At 41.1% G+C, this 18,678-nt stretch overlaps 1 protein-coding gene across 1 annotated transcript in view; it reads left to right on the top strand.

The window, feature by feature from the left end:
- The window catches only part of st14 (ST14 transmembrane serine protease matriptase), a 21,905-nt gene extending 3,316 nt beyond the window's left edge, over positions 1–18,589 (top strand). The window contains exons 2-19 of the mRNA XM_031852549.1: positions 4,822–4,969; positions 5,427–5,587; positions 6,787–6,857; positions 7,167–7,339; positions 8,042–8,077; positions 8,612–8,840; positions 10,099–10,238; positions 10,379–10,482; positions 10,885–10,994; positions 11,366–11,496; positions 11,950–12,054; positions 12,912–13,019; positions 13,345–13,458; positions 14,064–14,183; positions 14,688–14,868; positions 15,686–15,954; positions 16,530–16,666; positions 16,807–18,589. Of these exons, the coding sequence (XP_031708409.1) occupies positions 4,822–4,969; positions 5,427–5,587; positions 6,787–6,857; positions 7,167–7,339; positions 8,042–8,077; positions 8,612–8,840; positions 10,099–10,238; positions 10,379–10,482; positions 10,885–10,994; positions 11,366–11,496; positions 11,950–12,054; positions 12,912–13,019; positions 13,345–13,458; positions 14,064–14,183; positions 14,688–14,868; positions 15,686–15,954; positions 16,530–16,666; positions 16,807–16,968 (2,499 nt within the window). The 3' untranslated portion in view covers positions 16,969–18,589. The remainder of the gene's footprint in view (positions 1–4,821; positions 4,970–5,426; positions 5,588–6,786; positions 6,858–7,166; positions 7,340–8,041; positions 8,078–8,611; positions 8,841–10,098; positions 10,239–10,378; positions 10,483–10,884; positions 10,995–11,365; positions 11,497–11,949; positions 12,055–12,911; positions 13,020–13,344; positions 13,459–14,063; positions 14,184–14,687; positions 14,869–15,685; positions 15,955–16,529; positions 16,667–16,806) is intronic.
- The last annotated feature ends 89 nt before the right edge of the window (positions 18,590–18,678 follow it).

Raw genomic sequence — 18,678 nt, forward strand, 5'->3', positions numbered from 1 at the left:
TAAATACTACTAGTTTAAGTACCAAGGTTGTCATGCCACACCTTTTGCCTTTGTGAATCTGAAAGTAGGGAGAGATGCTTGTTTTAAATTACATAAGATGTATGAGTAAAACTGTTGAACTTGAATGAACATTTCTTCCTCTGTTATTATTTGATTACTCGCAGACAGTGAGTTCAGTCTTAGATACGGGATCTAATGGGAATACTGTGAGTCAGTCTGCTCTCCGTTTATGTGGAGACTTAGTGGAGTTGTCGATAAATAATTCTTCCTCTTGCATCTCAGGCCACACCTGAAGGGCAGTTTTGTTGAATCTGAGTAACAAAAGTCAAGTATGCGACGTTAACGTCACATCTCTAATTATTGACTCTGCTGAGTGATAACGGTTAACAAAAAATTCATAAAGAATTGATTATTTCCAGTTATATTAAGTTTCACACAGGTTTTTGCTTGCACTTTGTCCAGGCTTTACAGTTTTGGCCAGTGCACTGTCTGCAACTTTGCGTAAAATAAGATCTGTGTGCCTCATTTATGTAATGAGGAAGACACAATACTTTGGATGTTGTTGATTTGCTCCCATTCTTCCGCTTAGCTCCACTTTGAGCAGTAAGGTATGCCACAAGGCTGTAGCTCCTCTGCACTCACAGCCACCTGACTGATTCTGCACTACAAGCGGCTAACTGCTAAATGTGTGCTTAGGGCTGCTGTCAAGTGAGAGGTAGGTGTTTGTTTACCAAAAGTAAATATGAGGCCACTGAAGCCTAAATTGCATTGATTGGCTGGTGCAGCTATTTGATGGTCCCTTGTGGTTGCAGTCTTCAGGCTGGTTTGTCGGGGTAAGACTGATCAGTGCTGGAAGGTGCGTGGAAGGCATATGAGAGCTTTTTAAAGGGGGACTCTACCGATTTAACACATCAAAGTCTGTTTACAGGTCTTGGGGGATATTCCTGCATGTGAAAAAAGTTGTATGAAATCTGATAAATGTCCTTAAGTGATGTCACTTTAAGACTACCGGTACTTAGGTTGAAAGTGAAGACATCTGGGGGTGTGGGGTTAGAAATAAGTGAGGTTATCAGACATCCGTAGCCCGTTTCTCATCTCTGTTTGAGGCTATAGCAACTCAAGGCTACATTAGCTGGTAGTCGGTGGTTGAGTTGCATCATGGATAATGTAGGTGCCAGGTTTTGACAAGGACAAAGAATGACTAAGGGTACATCCCAAGTCTCTTAATTGCATCCCCGCTTCCCTCACTAGTCGGTGTATTAGCTACAGTAAATGTTGGTCGGTACGCCCCCAGTTTGGTAAATCAGACTGGGAGCAAAGCAAGTTACGGACAGTGGCAGCAAAACCTATTGCCTAAAAAAAACAAAAAAAAAAAACAATATCCATTTAAGTATGGCGAGCCTTTCTTTTAGGCGTCTAAAATGATCCTGACCCCCAAAATATATAAAAAAATCTGCCAAAATTTTCTTTTCTTCCTGTTTTAAGGATGAATGTAAGAAAGATTATCCTGGAAAAAGCTTTTTTCCCCACTTGTTCTTAAGTAATCAACAAAGGAGAGAAAAGACTGAGAAAATGGATCAATTGTTATTGTCTCGCTTGCCCCCTATAGGGCTTCCGTAAGATAGTCAACTAATCGGAGAAAGAATATCAGGTTGCAACTGTCCTAACAGACATGAAGGTTTAGAAAACAGGCGGGTCACACACAGTTATGACGAGGGGTGTGAGACTGATCTGTGGAATTGCTGCTGCCCTTAGGAGGCAGGTCTTCACTGACTGATTTGCCGAAACAATGAAAACGAAGCCCTTTTGATTTGTCACAGTGAGAAGAGCACTGGTGTTATAGCATTAATGATAACTTTGTTCTGTTCAAGTGTCCCGGTAAGTTGTGACAGTGAGCCAACATGCACAATACCAGGACTGAAGCAGCTGAAGGGAATTCATCGTTCATCCATGCATCATTCATTTGATTATTTACACTTGTGCTTCTCCTACTGGGACATGTCCTCATGACCCGTTCGATCACTGTAACCATAATTACCATGTGTACAATGTCCCCTACTCACTTTGACTAAACTGTTAAATGCTTCAATAGAGAGAAAAGGTATACGGTAGATTTCTTTCAAAGAAATTAGAAAGGAGACGCTTAAAACGTAAAATTAGAGGCTGCCAGGCACATCTCTGTGTGCATCGGAGGAGGCTCTTGGGAGTCTATAGCCACCCGACGTGAACACAGGAGGACAGTTTAGGAGATAATTGGGCAACGGTAAAAAAAACAAAAGTTATGTTAACCCACACGCAGAGATACCGAACTGACTTACACAGCAGTTTCACACTGTTTCTTTCACTGCAGTATCATACTAGTAAAAATCTGTGTTCTAAGACCGTTATTTATTTTACTAAGGACACTAACGCAGCACTTCATAATGTCAAATATTGCACAACTTAAGTACATATTACATAAAATAACTGTCTGTGTTGGCCAAAACACAAGGTTTTAATCATTTTGAGTCTTTTCTGGTCGACTCTCGTTTCCTCTTTATTACTTCCAGTTTCTCTCTCTATTTTATGTGAAACAAAATTATCCACATGACTAATATTGTTTGGGCTCCAGGCTTTGAGGTTTTTGCAGCCCTGTGCTCTGTAGAATTACATATTGATGTTTGATTTATTGAGCATTGAAACTTAAGGTCACCATCATGACAGTGTCTCGATCATTTCCCCTTGTCATTGTCAAATCAAGGTTTTAGAATATTTATTACCAGCAGAGTCATACTTTGATATCATGTTATGTTGTAAATGACATCAAATTAATATAATTACTCAAAGAATCTAAATGTGTACAGTCCAGTAAACAGAAATAATAAGTAGCTAAGAGGTTTACAGAAGTTTAGTATCATACATTACAATATATCCCATCTCTGATTTATATGCTGACAAGAAATCTGGGTTGGTATGAAAAATCACGTCAATAACAACCAGTGTTTAAATGACATTTGTTACTGTGCTTGAGATTTTCTTCTTTTTTCTTTAACCACACCTCAAAGCAATGTTAACTTCCCGCTTGTCAAACTGGTTAGAAATGCTCTGCAGCAACTGACTGCAGAAGGTTTACCAGCAGTTTAGATTATGTTCTTGTCAAACATTAACATTTTGTTTTAGTTTGCATCAGCATGTTGTGGCCTTTCCTCATAAACCAGTGTCGAGAGTCAGGCAGCACTACTTCCCGTTTAGCACACTGAGCTGGTAGTTAATTACCAATGCTACGCATAGTTAAAATGGGATAGTGGTATCTAGGAGTGAAGAATGGGATATGATGAAGAGCATGTAATGGTTTTATTAGACTGTGATCAGGGTGACTGATAGAGAGAGACCCTGGAGCACTTGCTGACCCCATCTCCAATGATTCCCCTCTCTCTGGCCCATGATTGCTGTTAGAGATTCCAATTAGAAAGCATGTGTGGAAGCCCGAGCTGGGTAAGAATAGGCCTTAATTGCCATGAGTTATCATCTAGACCGATGTAATTGAGCCCCCATCTTAAGGGGCAGCACATCTGACAAATTGATTTAATACCAAAGTGATTCTCCATCCCTAATGGCACTCGGCCTTCTTCACTCATGTGCTACAGGCACTGAATTCATTGTGTGTTGATTACTAACCGGCCTGAAACCGTTCTCTCAGTCCACCCACTTGAAATGGCTCAACAACAGACACACACACACACACACACACACAATATCGACAGACACGCATACTCATACAGCCTAAAGCAGCAAGCTCATAATCTCCACAAGCGATTTGAATGTATGAGTGTGGGAGCTTTGTCACATTTACTGAACAGGTTTTGCCAGTTTTTTTTTTTTTTTTTTTTTTTTTTTTGTGCCAACATATGCCTAACTTGCTTGTTTGAACTTGTCACTTTTGGAAAGTAGTTTCACGTCCTGTTTTTTTTTTTCCTGTTTAAGTTCAATGGTTAAATAATGAAAAGTAAGGCTATTTTTGTTTGTTTTACACAATTTTGCAAATAATCTGTCCCTCGAGGACAAACTCTGCCAACCTCGATTACACTGATCGATTTCTCTATTAGCCTGATAACAGAAGATATTTTCCTACTAAAATTCAGTCCTAGACTAGGAGAGAAAAAAGGATTAGTGTGTTTATATGGTTGTTTCTCAAATTTTAGCTGCATATAAATCCCATCTGATGATGGAATTTGGCCGACATCATTATCCTACCATTTCAAACAAATTCATTTATAATAATTGTATAAATGATCAGTTTAATTAAATTTACCGGCAACTATTTTGATAGTCAATCGGTTTGAGTAATTATTTAAGAAAAAAAAAGGCAAAATTCTATAATTCCAGCTTCTTTACTCCTCTCGACATTTGAGGAAGTCATCTTGGGCTTGATATTTTTCACCATTTTCTGGACCAAAACAACTAATCGATCAATCAACAGATTAGTCAACAATGAATATAATTGTTACTTGCAGCCTAATTGTGATCTGTAGATGCAAATAAGCAAACCCATTTTTTGGAGGTTCCCAGCTAACTACCCTGCATTGCTTATTTTATCTATGAGGAGAAAATGTGATTTGTTTAGTCAAACTATTGTTGATGACCCAATCCTTGTAGAATAATTGGGTGTCTATTTTAAGGTTTGAGTAAAAGCAGAGATGGTGTTACTGTAATACTGTTAGACTGCAGGAAAACACTTCTCCCTGTTGTTCACCATGTAATCAAAGTAAATGCTATCTGCTTTCAGAACATGGCACACTTGCTGTATGTGTGCTGACTCTGTTCTCTCTTTTTCTGCATCAGGGTCACAATGGCCAACACGAGCGGGTTGACTTCTTAACCAACAAAGAGAAGGTGTCATCAAAGCGGAAGTTCGGCATTCTGATCGGGGTCATTGTGGCGTTTCTCATCCTCGCGGCCGTTGCAGCGTTGCTCGTTTGGTTGTTTGTCTGTGAGTATAGTTGACAGCTTTCCTTTTCTATATCATCCAAGTAAAGAACTAGAACTAGGCTTTTATATGTGTTGGGATGTTGGACATTTTTGTACATAAATCAAGGTTATTCTTAATGGAATTAAATAAGAAATTCTTAATATTTACATTTCTAACATCAGTTAGATAATTCCCTCTTGCTGTGAAGGGTATGAGTGACTTGTTTGCACTTTGTAATTTCCCATTAGTGTTGGCCTATTTGACTGCTCCAACTGCTGTCTGTCTGTAGCACAGCTTTCCTTTCATTTATACAGAGTCTGATAAAATGGCCTCTGAAGTCATGATAAACAGCCTGTCTGCTCGATATGACATCACACTGTACTACTTTAAGTGGTGTCTCCTCTTTCATCAGAGGCAGCTATCTCATAGCGCTTTGTTGACCAAACACTTAACTCTCATCTGCTTCTCCCCTCCTAAGTTAAAGATGCTGATTCAGAAGCCACTCTTAGTAAGCAGCTTGGCCCATCAGCGCAGGTCTTCAGTGGGCATATGAAGCTGGTTGGTGTACCGTATAACGTGAAGCTGGAGAAAACCAACAGCAAGGAATTTGAGAATTTGGCGGTCAACCTGGAGGCAATTGTAAGTTTGACTCCCAAAAAAGATGACATTCCTAATTTTGTTCCCTTTGTATCATCTAGATTGTTTTAGTGTTAAGTATTTTAGCAAAGTGTTGCACTCAGTTCCCTTCCCTCACTGAGGATTAGTTGTTTGGCATCATGGAAATGCTTTTGAGAATGCCCCTCTCAATGCACAGAAACTGCTGAAGGCACAGTTGTGTAGGAGGAATAAAACGCAGTACTCAATACTCTTAGTAAATCCCTCAAAAGCGTCTCCCATTATTGGAGGCAGAGATGTTTGTTGAAGCACTTAGAAGCATGTTGATAGTTTAAAAAAAAAAAAACCTCACTCAAATCCCATCAAGCGCACACTTTCTCAGTGTAAAGCTACAGAAGTGAGGGGGTTGGGTGAGGATTAGAGTGGAGCTGGAATATTAGATGACTAGATGATTGGGGGGGGAAAAGCTTTAGGGTGAACTAGTTTTGCACTTGTGCACAACAGAAAGGACAGCTTTTGAGGAGTAGTTTCAGATCTAGGTTACTGTTCACATGACAAGTACAAGCTGGAGATTATGGCTTCAAGCAAACAATGCTAGGCTGAAGCACCTTGAAGATAGATATCATGTTTAACCAGTTGTACTTTACTCTACTCTGCCACTCTAGCGCCACCTGTCCGTAGAGTCCTCGAAAAACTGTATTTTACCTCCCTGTGTCTCTTAAATGGTTTTAGTAAAATGGCAATGGGTTAATATTTGATGTTGCTGACTTAAGCTTTGGAAATGGCCATTTTGCAACTTGACATTTCATTTTATGATACGGGCCTCTTTATCCTGTGAACAACCTCTTTCCTCTCCCTCCATGACATTTTCTGCTTTTATCACTAACTACAAATTAAACCTGCTCACCCTTTGCACCTGGCCCTTTTCTCTTTTTTAGTTTTACCTTTTCACAACAAGCACTTGAAGCTAGATATGGGCGTACATGCATAATGTATGGTAGACCCGCATTTAAGACCACAAAGTATGACTGCAGCCTTGTCTGATACAGTTCGCAGCTCACTGCAGCTGAAGGCAAAACAGTTAATTGAGAATCTCAGTGTTGTGTGCTTTTCATGGAAAGCGTTTTTTATGTTAACATGCTAATTTGTACTTTTGTCTTTAGGCAGACAAGCGGAAATCTTGAACATGTTCTTTGCAGTTAAAATACATCTTCTCTACACAGCTCAAGGAAAACTACAAGAAAGATCCACTCCTTGAAAAATACCACACTAAGTCTGTGGTCTCTGCTTTCAGGTAATGTGAGATCTTGATTTCTAGTTTTTCTATTGTGCTGAACAGATTGCATTTATTAAAATAGCCAAAATCAGGGTTAGATGAGGTCTGCTGATCATGTGTGTGTAGCAGTGTACTGTAGTGGGTTGTGAAGTTCTTCTGTAGGAAATCACAAGGAGTTGGCTTTTTGTTTATTTACAGTAATCCAAATCACCCATGTTCCACTAATCTTTGCTTCTTCTTGAATGTTGAAGCTTGTTACTGAAGGGTGTCTTTATGCTCTTCCTTCACACAATCCATCCATTTCTCTGTTATCCCTGCTTACACCAGTGAGGGTGTGATAGCCTACTATTGGTCCCAGTTTGATATTCCAGTCGAAGACCTGGAGGTCGTGCCGGAGTTCTCAGAAGAGCGGGTGTTGGAATCATTGGAGACTGGCCTAAAGGAGCAGCGCAGCATGCGGAGCGGCAGTGATATCAAGATCAGTGAGGTCACTGCCTCATGTAAGTACCACCAGGGCCAAGGGGGAGGGGCTTCACACCAAGGGGCCAAAAGATGGGGACAAGGAGTTTGCTGCTGGCTTCAGAATATGACATTTGACAATCAGCAAAATGAAGCTCTGTGAATACAGATCTAAATAAGGCAATTGTCATCTCCTATCAGCATTGGTATTCTGTATACTTTCTATTTGTATTAAAGGAGCTTCCTCTGAGTTGTGCTGATAGGATGATAACAGATAAACCAGACCTCTCTGCTTGTGCTGCATCTGAGATTGCACATTTGATGCTGTTTGGATCCTCTAATGGTATTAGCTGGGCTCTGGCCTGGCTTGAGACGGCCATTTTTCTTCCTTCTGTCCTCTCAGCATTCACATTGCATTTGTCCACATCCTGGCCACCTGCCAAGCGCTGGCCCTGTGACTCAGTGGTTTTGGTCCCTTTTAAAATGATTTCTGTGGTTATAATTTGATGTTGCTGTCCCAGATAGTTAGACAGAGATGTATGGGATGCTGCTGTAGGGCAAGGTGAGATGGAGCAGAAAGAGCTTCACACCATCACCAGTTCCCTTAGCCGCAGGGAAATTGAACAGAAAATGTGCAACCCACATATTTTAGGCTCATGCATCAAATCTTATAAGCTTCCTAACATTAGCGATCCATTCTTACCTTTCTGTCACCCCCCCCCTCCCTCCCTCACTGTCTCCAGTCACAGATCCTCGCATGGCCAGGAACCCCAGAGCCAGTGAGTACAGTGTGTCCCATTTCAATCACTAGTAGTTGTAATTTTCCAGCTGGCTAGATGCTCACCCTCTTGCCAGTCTGTAACGAATGGCTGGCCTGTACTGTACATGTGCTGCTCTTGTCAGAGGTTGAGAACCCGATATCAGTCCGGAGGAAGTCAGTCACTATGCTGACACATTTCTTTGACACTGTCTGCGGATTTATTACCGTGGGATGATTAGAGTACATTACATTACCATAGTAGCTCTGCTATCCTTGCATGAATCTGTGATCTATAACATGAAGGATGGAAGAACTTGTGATTTACATATTATTCAAATGTGTCATTTGTAATGCAGTCATTCATATGCATAATTAAAAAATGATTGCAAGGAAAATCATAAAAGACGCAACCTTTACAGTTAATATTTTAAAGAAAACAGTTAAAATAAGCAGAAAAAGATATAGAACATGATGATCAGATTTAAATTTCTGCTTTTGCCAAGTTACTCATCTATGCTCACTGTATGATATAACCAATGCTGTTTTTCCCCAGACGAGTGTTTCTACCGTCTGGAGGCTGAAGAAAAGGCAAAAAGATTTTCGTCACCAGGGTACCCTAAAGGCTACTCGCCCAAGTCTCGGTGTCAGTGGCAGATCCGTGCTCCAGAGGACAAAGCCATATTTGTCTCTTTCCCTTTTTTCCACATCGAGGATGACTGCTCTGATGATTTTGTCTCCATCTTTGACTCTTTGAGTCCAGATGATTCTCAGGCCATCACAGAGTAAGTCAGGGCTGTGAATTTCCACCCAGTTTGGGAGACATGTTAGTCATGGCACAAGACGCACTGATGCTTTTATGAAATACAATCTTTATGGATGGATCATGGTTTTACTATCGTACTACTTACTTGCGTGCGGTATGTCGTGCAGTATTACTTGCACTAATGCATCTCCTTTGAGACCAGTAAATTCATTCATTTTTGCTTCCACAGTGACAAAAATCATATTCTCATTTTGCCTTGAACCTTGGTAGCAGGGTTTGTTTAATAAGGCTCAAACAACATTTGTCTCATTTATTTAGCTTTGACGATCAGAGAGAGGGGAAATGTAGTTCTGCATGATTCCCAGAGGACAACCACTAGGAATCACTTGACTGCAATGTTGCAGAGGGATTTAGGAGTCAAAGCTCATTTGATGTGGGTGAAAAACATGTTCCACTTCATACCATTTCCCTGGATTTGTGATTACAGCTTTCTTTTTTTTTTTTTTTTTGGCACTGAAGCCTTTACGCTGTATGCATCATATTTTATTGTTAACTTCTGAGACCTCGGTGAGATTGAGTTGGCTCAAAAAGACCTCTGCTTTCAAAATTTGTGAAGGGTGCCAACCTGAATCCTGCTGCACCATTGTGTGTAATTGCACTTTGTCTATGGGGGAGGGTTATGATTCTGAACTACAGCCTCCTGAATGAAACGCCAGTTGTAGCTGCAGGCAATTTCAAACTCGGAAACCATTGCCAAACAAATATGCGTTACCAAGAGATGCATACATTTTTTTTTTTATAAAGCTATTGAGCGATCAGCTTTATCCAAGGTGACATGAGGTTTATGAGAGCCATAATACAATACTCTATAATGACATTATTCTACAAGAGGTGGATGTATTACTGCTCTTGCAGCGTCATTTACACCTGCCGCCAGCAGTGTTGGAACTTTTTGCTAATGTAACTAATGTTTGACTTTGAAACTCTGCTGAAACAATTTCTATCTAGTGCTGGCACATCTCTCCTTATTTATCTCTTTCTCTACCTCTGCTTATATATTGATTTATTTTCAAATTTGTTTGCTGAATTGATGTTTTACTGCTTCTGACGAAAAAGAATTTTAGCTGTATTTGAGTTCCCTCAGGAAGAGCAAAACTCTGTTCAGTAAATGCATCAGACGTTCAGCTCATGCTTTATGGTTGTATTTACTTCAGTTTGTTGCAAACACCTCTTTCTTTGTGTACCATCTTGCTTAACTACTCGTCCTTTTCTTGCAGGAAGTGTGGTCAGAGACCCCCCTCCAACCCTCTGGAGGTCACATCATCCGGCAACATCATGCTGATTAATTTCATTACTGATTCTAATGTCCAGAAGCCTGGCTTTGAAGCAGAGTATACTGCCATCCCCAGGTCTAGAGGTAATTAAGGCATTCATGGCACTAACCATCATTTTCTACGTTAGTTTACCTTGATTTGTTTAGTTCTGTTTATACTTGAACCCATTAATGACTTATAATATGTCATGCTTGAATGTAAATATATGATGTGTTCTTTTCAGTTAAAAGCTGTGGTGGTGTCCTCTCTGAAAACCAAGGGGTCTTCACCTCCCCACTTCACCCCAGCTTCTATCCTCCTGCAGTGGACTGCAAGTGGACCATCAAGGTTTGCAACATTGCTCCTCTCCCAGGGCCCCCTCCTCTACCTGAAACCCCCCCACCCACCTCCTCCTCCTTCTCCATCCTTAGCCTGCCACGAGAGGAATGCTGAGGCAGCACTATAGAAGCCAAGCTGTTCAGTACCTCTTCTATCTTCATCTGTCAGACCGCTGTTGCTGCCGCAGCTCTAGCTGAACCGCAGTGCTTTGTGTGTTGGTTTTGTTTGCTGGTGTGTGTGAGTGCGTGTCGCTGTGCATGTGTGCACCCACAGCCTGTTTGGGTGTGTTGCGAACTTGTCGTCTTGCATTTACATGGGATACAGATGCATGTCTTGGTCTGTAGGTGGAGGAGTGATATGCATGGTAAGTAAGGTTGTTATGAACCAATCGGCTCTTCCTCTGTGTTGTAGGTCCCTGCTGGCAATAAGGTGCGTGTGAAGTTCACCATGTTCCGCATGAAAGAGCCTGGGGTGGACCTCCGTGTGTGTCACAAAGACTATGTGGAGCTTATGGGCACAAAGTAAGACTTAAACTCATTTAACTGAAAAATGCTTCCCGAAACCGTCTGTTGTTAACATCCATCACAGTTTACAGACTGACTTCTTGGTTCAACTTTGACCCACTGTACTTGTAGTATTTGTGCGTGCACACAGTTTTCCTGTGCAATTTAAGTTACTCTCACTTGCAGTTTTACTTCCAAATAAAACTAAACTAAACTATTGCTTTGTTTACATGTTGTCTGACTGCTCGTGTTTCCTGCCCTTTTGGACATATTTGTAGTGATATTGCCCTTTACTCTAATGTTGGCATTACTTCAGTAAGCATATTGTCGTCATAACTGCAAAAATGAAAACCATAAACCTGAATTTTCATTTGAACATTGTTCTGCAGGTATTGTGGAGAAATGTCGTCTTTGGATCTGACCAGCAGCACCAACATCCTAGATGTGAGCTTCCACTCTGACGAGTCCTACACTGACAAAGGCTTCAGTGCCACCTACAGCGCTTACGATCCCAAAAACCGTGAGTTAAAAGTCTGTTTCACACCCATGTTTATGCGACACTTGGCTAGTTGGGTGGAATGTTGTGTCGTGACTGTGACACTCATAGCCTGCCATTAACAGAGGGAGTAACTGTGTTGTCAGAGAGACTATGAGACGGCAGCTGACTGACAGTCAAATGAGCTGTTTAGTGATGGAGGCTCAGAAACTGCAGCAGTGAAACTCAAGAGCTAGACTGATCATTAGAGAGCTTGTTTATTTGGTCCATTTTATTTGCCACTGTCAGTCAGGAGCACACCACTTTCAATACCCTCCGCTCTTTATGTTGTCTCCCAGTTTGACCAAAATGGATTTATAATTGCTCTGATCAACAGGGACAAGCATTGGCAACATGATGGATGTTGCGAACATACACTGTCACTCCCTCTCGGTCAATTTATCATCTTCTTCTTCTTTTCTCTGTTTTTGTGACCAGCTTGCCCCAACAAGTTTGCCTGCGCCTCTGGCATGTGCATCGAGAATGCATTGCATTGTGATGGCTGGAACGACTGCGGTGATATGAGTGACGAGATGGAGTGCAGTAAGTTCCCCCTCGACCCAACTGCACTTCTTCTGTCTCCCCCCCTCCACCTCATTTCTTATCCACTCCCCTATATCCTCCTCTCAGTCCCTTAAAGGAATAGTTGCGCATTTTGGCAAATACTCCTAATTGCGAGAGGTGAATTATGTGAAGATCAATACCACTCTCATAACTGCCTGTTAAATTTACAGTAAGGCTTCGGACAGCAGCCAGTTAGCTTAGTATGAAGGCTAGAAACGGGAGGAAATGACTAGTCTGGCTCTGTCCAAAGGTAACAAAATCTAAAGAGTAAAAACGATGAGGTGTCGTTTTATGGCGGCTACATCTGTATACAAGTCTATTGTTTGGCTGGGCTCGGTGATTTCCTGGAGTCTTGTCATTATTGTGAGGTTGCCAGGCTCCAGGAAGTTACTCACGGCAAACGGCCAAGATATAGTCTCGTACACAATCCCCCGTAAAAACCACAACCTTGTTTTCACACTTTAGGTCTAGTACAAATTAAGTAAACTAGATAGGATGTGTTAATTATTGAGATTGTGTCAAGCAAGGCTAGCTGTTTTCAGTCTGTGTGCTAAGCTAACTGGCTGCTGGTGGTAGCCTCATATTTATTATCCTACAAACTTTAGAGTGGTATTGATCTTCTCATTTAACTCTTGGCATGAAAGCGAAAACGCATATTTTCCCAAATATCTGACTATTTCTTTAAGGCTCCAACTATTCCCTTTCTCTATTTATCTTTTGATCGACTGGTTAAATTATATCCAGTGATTTGCGTTGGTGAATATGCCTTTTTCAAATCACTCATGTACATCTTCCTCAGTTGCACTGTTTAATACAAGACATTTCTATTACCCCAGAGTGTGACAAAGATCAGTATTCATGTGACAATGGCATGTGTAAACCAAATCTCTGGGTGTGCGATCGCGTCAACGACTGCGGCGATGGGAGCGATGAGAAAAGCTGCAGTAAGTATTGCTAAGGCACTCAAACCCTATCTAATGCTATGCTAATTGTGCTAACATTAAAGGTACATGACTACTAATGCTCTGGTCACTGACTTCTGGGCAGTGTGAAGTCATTATTTTATCGGTAAAGGAATTTGTTTGAAGCTTTTGCCCAATTTGCTCAGCATCCCTCCAGACGCGTAATCATGTGTTATGCACGCAAGACGAATGGAGACAGATGCTAATGTCCACTGTAGCTGCACTGCTAATATCCTTCTGAAACATATTGGCTTGTCTTCTCCTCAATCAAGTTTTCACGATTATTTCATTGTGATTTCCTCATCAGGTTGTGGGGATAATGAGTGGCGCTGTGGTGATGGGCTTTGTATGCCTCAGGATGTTGTGTGTGATAAGAAGATGGACTGTGAAGATGGAAGCGACGAGGCCTCTTGTAAAACCTGTAAGTGGCTGCATTTATTCGCTTCCCAGCCAGTCCGGCATTAAAGCAAAGAAAAACGAACCCACATGATTCATAAGTATGTTACACAAACCATTAAGCAATTAACCTTCGTCAGTTAAGTTTTAGAATTTTACAAAGATGATGCACTGAAGATTCAAAGTATTTTTCACGTTATTTGAGCACTCTCTCATTTTCCCCTACTCTTCACTTAACTCTTTATCAATTTCCCTTTCGCTCACTCACTCGGTCAAACACCTACACACCTACACACCTACACACCTACACACACCTACACACACGCACGCACACACACACACACACACACACACACACACACACACACACACACACACACACACACACACACAGAAGACTCCCTTGCATTTCCTTTTGATTTTCACTTCTGTGAATAAAGGGGGATATTAGACCTCAACCCCAATCAAGGCAATCTGCTCCTCAATCACAATGCATTGTGCATTCAAGCGTCACTTTGAAGCTTCGCTGATTGCTAAGTTTAACCAGTAAAATACTATGCAATGCACTAAAGCTTTGATTGAAATACGCTATGTGTTTTGATTTTGGGACCTGTTTCCACCCCTTTGTAGCTCCGGGCATCTGCTCTGACTACAGCTTCAAGTGTAAGAACACAGATTGTGTCAACAAGGTGAATGCCGAATGCGACCGTGTTAACGACTGCTCTGATAACTCCGATGAGGCCAAATGTGGTAAAGTATTTTGGAAAAATTTAGCATTTTTACAATTTTAAAACAGCTGCAAGTGGATCTAATCTCTTCAATGTCATTCAAAATAGATTATAGAAGAGCTCATTTGAGCTGCGCGTTGGGCTGTCTGTTAGAAAAGAGCCTCCGGCCTTGACTGATTTATTTATTTCATTCGTCTTTGAAAGCAGCTCCTGTCATTTCTGAAGTTTTTGTTTTTTCCTCCATTTAAGCCTCAGGGTGTGTCTGTGTTTTTTTTTTTTTTTTTTTTTTTTTTTTTTTTTTTTTTTTTTTTTTTTGTTTTTTTGTTTTTTTGATCAGCTAATATGCCAGTGTGCCTTATTAGGATTCCAAAGAGTCATACTAGCATTCACAGCCAAGTCCGGCCTAATGAGAGCTTCCAGTCAATTTAATCTTCCCCTCTGATCAAGCATGCCAGTCTCGCCTAGTATTTTGCACTCACCATCCAACGCCCTTCCTTCCTCATAATATTCACTGTTTACATGTCAGATTGTGGCACCAGGCCCTATAAGCTGAACCGCATTGTGGGAGGGCAGAACGCTGAGACGGGGGAGTGGCCCTGGCAGGTCAGCCTTCACTTCCTGACCTATGGACATGTTTGTGGTGCCTCAGTCATATCTGCGAAGTGGCTCCTTTCGGCCTCCCACTGCTTTGTCACCAACAGCCCACAGTGAGTCACATTTTACATCCATAGCACGCATACACATGTACAGAGTAGAACTGCACTATCTAGCTGTCTGTCTGTATGTATAGATATGTATGTAACAGATTCCCTTTCATATATTTTAGTGTAAAACTGTTGTTATTGCCCTTTTAGATTTTATTATTCATCACAACATTTTTATTACATTTCGTTATGCAATATTTTCAGACTTATTCTGCTGGAAAAAAAGAACTGTGCACAACAGAGGACCATTTATATACAAATTGCAAAGTCTGAAAATTAGCCCCATATGATAGTTAATTTAGAAAAAACATTGGGGGGGTGGGGGGGTACATGAAAGCATGGAGCTGTATTCATCAGAGCCCTGTAGGTGGAGCACTAACCATGCTGTTCGACCTGAGCCACATCTATTTTTGTTGAGAAGGGAATGTGTTCATTTTCACCCATTTACAGTTGGTGTTGATTATAAAAAGAAATATATCGAATTATATTTAATTTGCAAGCATTTTCTTTACGGTCATATATCATCACAAGTATTATATTCATTTTGAATATTTTTAAACTATACTATTATGAAAATGTAATCCAATACAATCTAATCAAATACTACCTTTTGTAATGCTTTTGTTGAGACTCTTGGAGAGGATGTTGGATTGCTTCATGTTGAAAGCGGTTCTTATCATTTTGTCTCAACAAAAACTGAAACCTTACACTAGCATCGGTTGAAGGGCTGTTGTGTTGACTTGTATTAGGTTGTACACATGTTCGTGATGTTATATGCTGCCGCGTGTACAGTAACCTTTGCCCCATGATGCAACCACAGAAACCATGTACCATCCAACTGGCAAAGCTACAGTGGCATGCAGGACCAGTACAAGCAGGATGGCGTACAGCGCAGAGCAGTGAAGACGATCATCTCCCACCCGGATTACAACCCGATGACCTTTGACTATGATGTTGCACTGCTGGAGCTCAGCGAACCGCTGGAGTTCACCAACACCATCCGACCCATCTGCCTACCCGCTCCCTCCCACATCTTCCCTGCAGGCATGGCCTGTTGGGTCACAGGCTGGGGCGCGCAAAGAGAAGGAGGTATTATGCATGAACTGGTGATTTTGGGTTGACCCGTCGTTATTTATTTATTTTTTTTATTGTTGGTTTCACTGTAACTCATTATTATGCTAATTCTGAATATTTCTGCTGTTATTCCTCGATTATGTGTGACCCACTCTACAGTTGTAATTTTCCTTTTGGCATATCTAACTCGCATCAAAATTAAGACATCCCACTCCTCCCCCATCCTCACAATGAGCTATTCATCTCTGTCCTTCATCTTCCTCCCTTGCCCGCTTCCTTCTTCTTCCCTTCATCTCTTTCTCATTTTATCCTTTATTCTTCCTCTCTTTAATGTCCCACCCATTTCTTTATCTTTCCCATCATGACATACTTCTTCTCTTCAGCTCAACCCTCCCTCCCTTTTCTCTCATCTTTTTCAAATCTGCTCTATTGCATTACGCCTTCTTCCATATCCATATATCAAGACAGATGTCGGCTCTCCTGGGAAGCCTCTTAAACCTTCATTAGCTAACTCTATTCCAGCCCATTAACACCTTTGATGTTAATGATGAACACAGAGGTCACATGTCCCCTTTGTCCTGCTCTTGCAGCTGCAAAGGCACAGCTGCTGCAGAAGGCAATGGTGAAAATCATCAATGACACAGTATGTAACCTAGTCACGGAGGGCCAACTCACCTCCAGGATGCTCTGCAGTGGATTCTTGACTGGAGGAGTTGACGCATGCCAGGTGAGACCGAGCAACACGTTCTCCAGAATAGAATAAAAGGACAAAGGGTTGATACAGATGGGTTTTCGCACTTGTATAATTATCACGCTCTCACATCCAAACCCAATTTATAACCGCCCTCCCCATACTATCCTCACCAGGGAGACTCTGGAGGCCCCCTGGTGTGTTTCGAGGAGAGTGGGAAGTGGTTCCAGGCCGGCATTGTGAGCTGGGGTGAGGGCTGCGCTCGTCGGAACAAGCCTGGTGTCTACTCACGCGTCACCAAGCTGGTAGACTGGATAAAGACAGAGACAGGGATTTGATGATGTCGGTAGGAACAGGGAGGGTTGCTGAGCGGGGATCAACAGCATAGTGCTAAAAATATTGGAGACGGAACATTTGAGTCTAATTCAGGACAAGTCTCTCCAAGATGTATTCATTGAGCAGCAGACTGAGGATACTGTTGCACAGATTCAACCACTCGCATGAATGACTTAAAGCACTTTATTTGGTTACCAACTCCCAGTTTCCCACTCCTCCCACACACTGAACATTTTACAGTTTTTCAAAAAGGTAAATTGTAAACGGGTGAGATGCCTTCATCCTCTTGGGCAGAGTGAATGTTGCACTTTGCCAGTGTGCTCATGCTGTAGATGGCTGTGAATTTAGGGTTTTATTGGTAGTATAAGTATTTTAAAGAACTGTAATTCTCGTTTTAGCCATGGACTGTATATAAAAAGAGGGATGTAGTCACCGGGATGTCACCTATTGGTTTGTGGACTGCCGTTTTGAAGTCTGGAGTTTGGCATTTTGGTCGTCACCATCTTGGTTTTTGGCGGTCGCCATCTTTGCGTTTTGCAACGTGACATGAGCGGGTGAAGCTAAGTACAACCAAATGCTGAATATGTCATTTTGGCGACCAAAAATCGATCAAATTAACTTTCATGAACTGAAAACACACTGTGAAAGGGATAAAGTTATAAGACAAAAACACTGACAAGTCTCAGACTGGACAGCACCGAGGTAGAGACCTGTCAATCAAAAGGTAGCCACCCCTAAAACATAACCTGTTTTAACCTGTTCGCCACAAAACACTCCTACATTACCACTGACCATTTTCAGCATAGAAGCATAGCATAGGTTTTCAGATTGATTAAAGCATTTTATCTGCCGGACAGCCATTAGTCTCAGATTTTATTAGTATTGTATAAACATGAACTTTTAGAGACATCAGCATTACCGTAATAGAAGTTAAGATAAAAAACCTCAACCTGTTGTTCAAATCCATGCAGGGACATTTTTATACCATACTAAAATCAATGAAAGACAGAAGTATAATCAATCTAATAGCTCACAACAGTAATTTTAAGTATACCAAATTTGTAGTTTGTGGGCTAAAACAGGCACTGACATGGAAATACGGAATTGACCCTGAAGTTGTTTTAAGTTGTTGTTGATCTGAACTAAATCAGTGTTTCTATTACATACTGACTTAGGCTCACTGGCCTTGCCTGGTCTGTGAATGAGTTGCCAAAATGGGATATGCAATGAGTTCTTATCCCTATGAGAGTTTCCTCTCTTTGGTAATGACCAACTCGGTCAACTTTTAAATCTAAGATTTGACTGGATGATTTATTTTACTCTGTGTGCCTTCATCTCTGACTTATACTGGAAATATTGTATCCTGGATAAGCAAACCAAAGATTTGCAAAAATGTTATTTATTGAAGGGGAGAAATTTGTTGAGGATAATGCTCAGTGGCCCTCTTATTAATTCCATGGAGCTTTACAGTCAAACTATACAAGCGTAAATATGTATTTTTCATAAATTAGGGAGAAGCCACAACTTTTAGATGGAAGATATTTTCATGAGCATTGTACAGTGTGATTTGGGATATGGACATATTTTATAATCTGTCTTTATATGTTTTAATATGAAAGAGTTGTAGTAATAAAGATCTTTTATCTAACTCTGCAGTGCCTAATTGCATTACCTGTGTCATTTGTCTTTGGCGAGGTCTCATTTTGTATTAT

The sequence above is a fragment of the Anarrhichthys ocellatus genome, unplaced genomic scaffold, assembly GCF_004355925.1.
Source record: "Anarrhichthys ocellatus isolate YVR2014 unplaced genomic scaffold, GSC_Weel_1.0 scaffold13, whole genome shotgun sequence".
NCBI lineage: Eukaryota > Metazoa > Chordata > Actinopteri > Perciformes > Anarhichadidae > Anarrhichthys > Anarrhichthys ocellatus.